This window comes from Elephantulus edwardii, unplaced genomic scaffold (genome assembly GCF_000299155.1).
Source record: "Elephantulus edwardii isolate Elephantulus edwardi_28Jun2011 unplaced genomic scaffold, EleEdw1.0 scaffold00044, whole genome shotgun sequence".
Classification (NCBI taxonomy): Eukaryota; Metazoa; Chordata; class Mammalia; order Macroscelidea; family Macroscelididae; genus Elephantulus; species Elephantulus edwardii.
The window spans coordinates 20303688-20307697 of record NW_006399794.1 but is presented as its reverse complement, the minus strand read 5'-3'; the positions used below and the strand labels follow the sequence as shown (position 1 = coordinate 20307697).

At 41.6% G+C, this 4010-nt stretch overlaps 1 protein-coding gene across 1 annotated transcript in view; it reads right to left on the bottom strand.

The window, feature by feature from the left end:
- LOC102851100 (glycophorin-C-like) overlaps positions 1-4010 on the bottom strand; it is a 6035-nt gene that overhangs the window by 561 nt on the left and 1464 nt on the right. The window contains exon 2 of the mRNA XM_006885744.1: positions 1450-1500. Coding sequence (XP_006885806.1) covers positions 1450-1500 — 51 coding nt within the window. The remainder of the gene's footprint in view (positions 1-1449; positions 1501-4010) is intronic.

Here is a 4010-nt window from a genome sequence, read left to right as displayed (position 1 = left end):
TCCTTCCTCCCTTCCTCCCTTCCTCCCTTCCTCCCTTCCTCCCTTCCCATTCCTCTTTGTTTTCCCATCCTACCTCCACTTCTTCGTAATGAGATGTGAACAGTGTCCTGAGATTACTCCCTGCTCTATACATTCTTTCTACTGAGGAAGGCAGGTATACGATTGATGTATACATAATTTGTACAATACACATTTGTGGTTTTACTGGAGTGGCTCCAGACCCTGAAAAGATACAGCTATTCCTATGCCCAGGGATTCCTAGAACACAGGACTGGCAGGGTGAAACTCAGGAGAGTCCTGAACAAACTGAGCAAGTGGGTTCTCTGCTTGGAAGCAGGTGGGGTAAGTTGGAGGTTGATCCCCAAATATGTTTTCTTTTGTATACCATACCATATGCAGACCATAGCACCTCCATCCAGGGAGTGATGCTGTGGTGCAGCTCACAGAATAAGTGGGCGTGGCCAGGAAAATAACTGGGAGACAGGTCTCTCCCAGGAGCCACAGGAGGCAAAGCTGGGAGTGTGTTTTGGGAGCAGTTAGCTCTTTCTTACCCTGCCAGGGAGGTGGGGGCGGGGGAAGTTAAGGTTAGTTTTGGTCATTGAGGGCCACATCCATTAAGAATCTTAAGAAAATTTCTAGAAGGGAGTAAAAGGCAAAAATCTTAATCAGGGATGAGGTTGTTGTGAAGTTTGGGTACTTATTTTTGAATCTGAAAAACAAATCATCTGTCTTTTCTTAGAGTTTGTTTTTATTTGGAGTACCTTCAGGAAGGATGTTGGAGAGTCAGGGAAAGCTAAAGCTGGTGTGCATACCAATTTCCCATTGTATCCAGTTCAATGTGTATTCCATAAATTGTTAATAGTTTCTGCTGAGGAGAAGGGTCCAATGACCCAATGAGATAGAGACTATTCAGCTATATTAAACTGAACAGCCACGTCTTAATTTTCTTTTAATAGTAGATATTTTCTGAGCTACTTAGAGTTAGCTTACATGTTACTCACAGAAAAAATGTGAATGTTCTTAAAACACAATTGGCAGTCACATTTGCAACCAAAGGGAAACCAGCAAAGGGGTCAAGGCTAGAACAGAGCAGGGTTGTATTTGCATTTAGTAGAAGATGGAAGAAAGATGGCAAAAGAAGTGTTCAGGAAGTTCCTGTCAGTCTCATCTGTCCACTTACTCACCTATCCCTCTTTACATTCAAGCTTCCTGATGGACACAGGCCCTCTCTCCCCCTTCCTCTCTGAGTCCTTACAGGAGAGAGGTGCTTCCTTTCACTTTCTCTCACCTTATCACCCTGCATTTCTTCCTGAGACCAGTCCTGGGTTCTCCCACTTCACACTGGCATCTTTTGTTGAAGAAGGGAACCTACTTCCTAAAGCCACACCAGGCCCAGGTGCCCTCTTCTCCTCACCCTCCCAGCTGCCTCAGGGGCTGAAGGAAGCTTACCTGCAATGATGGCAATGTCAGTCTCAGTGGAGATCATTCTTGGGTTTGATTCTGTAAACAAGTAAAACAGTCAAGGTGAGGGAGGGAGGGAGTCTTGTGAACAAGATAGGACAGTCAAGGTGACAAGTGGGAGGCTGCCTGTAGCACTTAAGTCTGTACTGTTGTCTACTCTGCACTTCACATGTCTCCACTTTTGTACTAGAGTTGGGGGGGCGTCATTAAAAGTATGATGTTCATCAAAAGCATGTCCTATTGATTGGATTTTGTTTCTGCCTACATAAAGTAAGGGCAGCAACACCCAGCTTGTGAGGGTAGAAGTTACATATGCATGTAAGTAGTCACTACTCAAGTCAACATCCTTTCTGCTGTGCTGGCACAAAGTGAAGTGCTCTGACCCTCAGCCCTGAGCAGCCCTGGAGAGTGACATGGCTTCTCACGTCTTATTTCTCATATTTGTAAGATTGTGTTGGTGCTGCTTTCTGGGAGTTAGCTTGTAGTGGCATAGAGTCCAGCCAAAGTTGGCCTTAGTAAATATTTTTATTATTGCCAATAATGTAGGCACATCCTCAGAATGGGATTCTCAAAAGTTAACTTTCTGTGATGTTCAGCCTGACTAGTGTCTCTTCTTCTGGGCTAATGTACATCCCAATATTTTCCGATAGAATATGAGCTCTTTAGGACTTGGGAATCTTATTCCAGCCCAAGATCAGGCACATAGAAGTGAGAAAGACTCAGTAATTACTTGGTAAATTTTATATATGGTGGGACAAACTCTTGCAAGGAGAAACTGTGCCTCTCTAGGAAATGAGATATACATAACAGTGTTCCACTGACAATAGATACTTAACTATAATTTCAAATATGGAAAGGTGATAAGGCTGTAGCCTTGACTTTTATCTCAAGAAAGATCACAGGCTAGTCTTATAATGCCATCACCTTAAGAATGAATTTTGACATCTGGTCAGCTTTGACATATTATTTGACAAGAGATGTTTCTCCTTGAGGCTTCCAAACAACAGTCCCTTGCTACCAGAAAATTGTGCTAGCCTGAAGAGGATTTGTTAGGAGAGTTTGAAAAGTGTTCAAAGCCTAGACCACCCTCTTGGGTGAATTGCTAGTAATTCTGATTTCTTGAAGTATTCTCCAACACCTCTTTATACTCAAAGTATCTTTTCTTGATTTGTCTTTATAATGGTTTACAACTGTTTATGCTATTTCTAGTTCTCATTGGCATTATTGAAAAGACTGCCAAGACTTTTATTATTTTATAAGCAAAGAAACTGTGATTAAGAGAAGTTGAGTCACTTGCTCAGGTCACAAGTGGTTTCAATAGACATAAGAGTTGAAGCCACATCTACTGGACTCCAAAATTTTTTGATTCACCTACTTAGTATTAGCTTGTTAAATGCTTACTATGTCTTGGGCCCTGCTATAGAAGCTGAGGACCCAGTAGTAAATAGAACAAAGTCATTGTCCTTAATGAGCTTCCATTCTAGTAGAGAGCTAGCCACATCAGGTGTAAAATGTAGATACATGGTGGGAGGTCAGATATCTGCTAACACAAAAATAAATCAAGGAAGAGTGAGGAGGAGATACTTTTCAGGAAGAGTGCTCAGAGAACCCTCTCTGGGGAGGGGCCATTGGGCCTGAAATGAATGAGACATATAATAATGATGGCTATTTTAGGTAGAGGTCAGCCTGTGCCTGCTGGAGACAGAAGTAGTTAAAGCAGTTTCCAGAATAAGCAAGTGGATTGTATGTCCTATAAAATGATCATGGAGGAAGAGTCTAGAAGATGCAGTGGAAAGAACAGATATATGGGATGGAGTCACAGTAAGGAACATTCTACTACTTGAGAGTGACAGGGAACCAGGGAGGTCTTCAGAAAACTTATTTACATATAGGAATGTGACATTCTTGCTGTTGTGCCAAGGATGGTCTCCAGACACAGGAGGGATGATACATGGCCATATTTTAGGCCAGCTTATGTGATGACCTGGACAAAGGCATTGGTGGTATAGGTGGTGAGGTACTGGACATCTGGAATGAAGAACCAATAAAATTTTGCTTATAGAATTGATGTAAAGTGGACAGACAAATAAAGAATAGTTTTTAAAAAAAATCAGAGCAAGAACAGAGTCACCATTTAATAAGAGTTTCAGAGGAGGCAATCTAGAACAAATAGGGAATCTAGCACTTGGGGCAAGGCATACTATGATGGGTTGCACTACAGGTAGTTGGGCATATGTATTTGGAACTTAGGGAAATGGTAGTTGCTAGAAGTCTATTATAAGGATGGCACATAAGGTGAGTGAACACGAATGAAAACAACCTTGGCAGAGACAATAAGGTTCTATTTCATAAAGTGCCAGATAGCAAGATTTTAGCTTGAATAGCCCACATACGACATCTGTTGCATTTCTTTTTATGTACTTCCTACATGTCATCAGGAAACACTAGTCCCTGGAGAAAGACATTATCTTGATAAAAACAAGTAGTGGAAAAGAAGACTTTCAATAAGACGGATGGACATAGTGACTACAAAACTGGCAATTATTTTA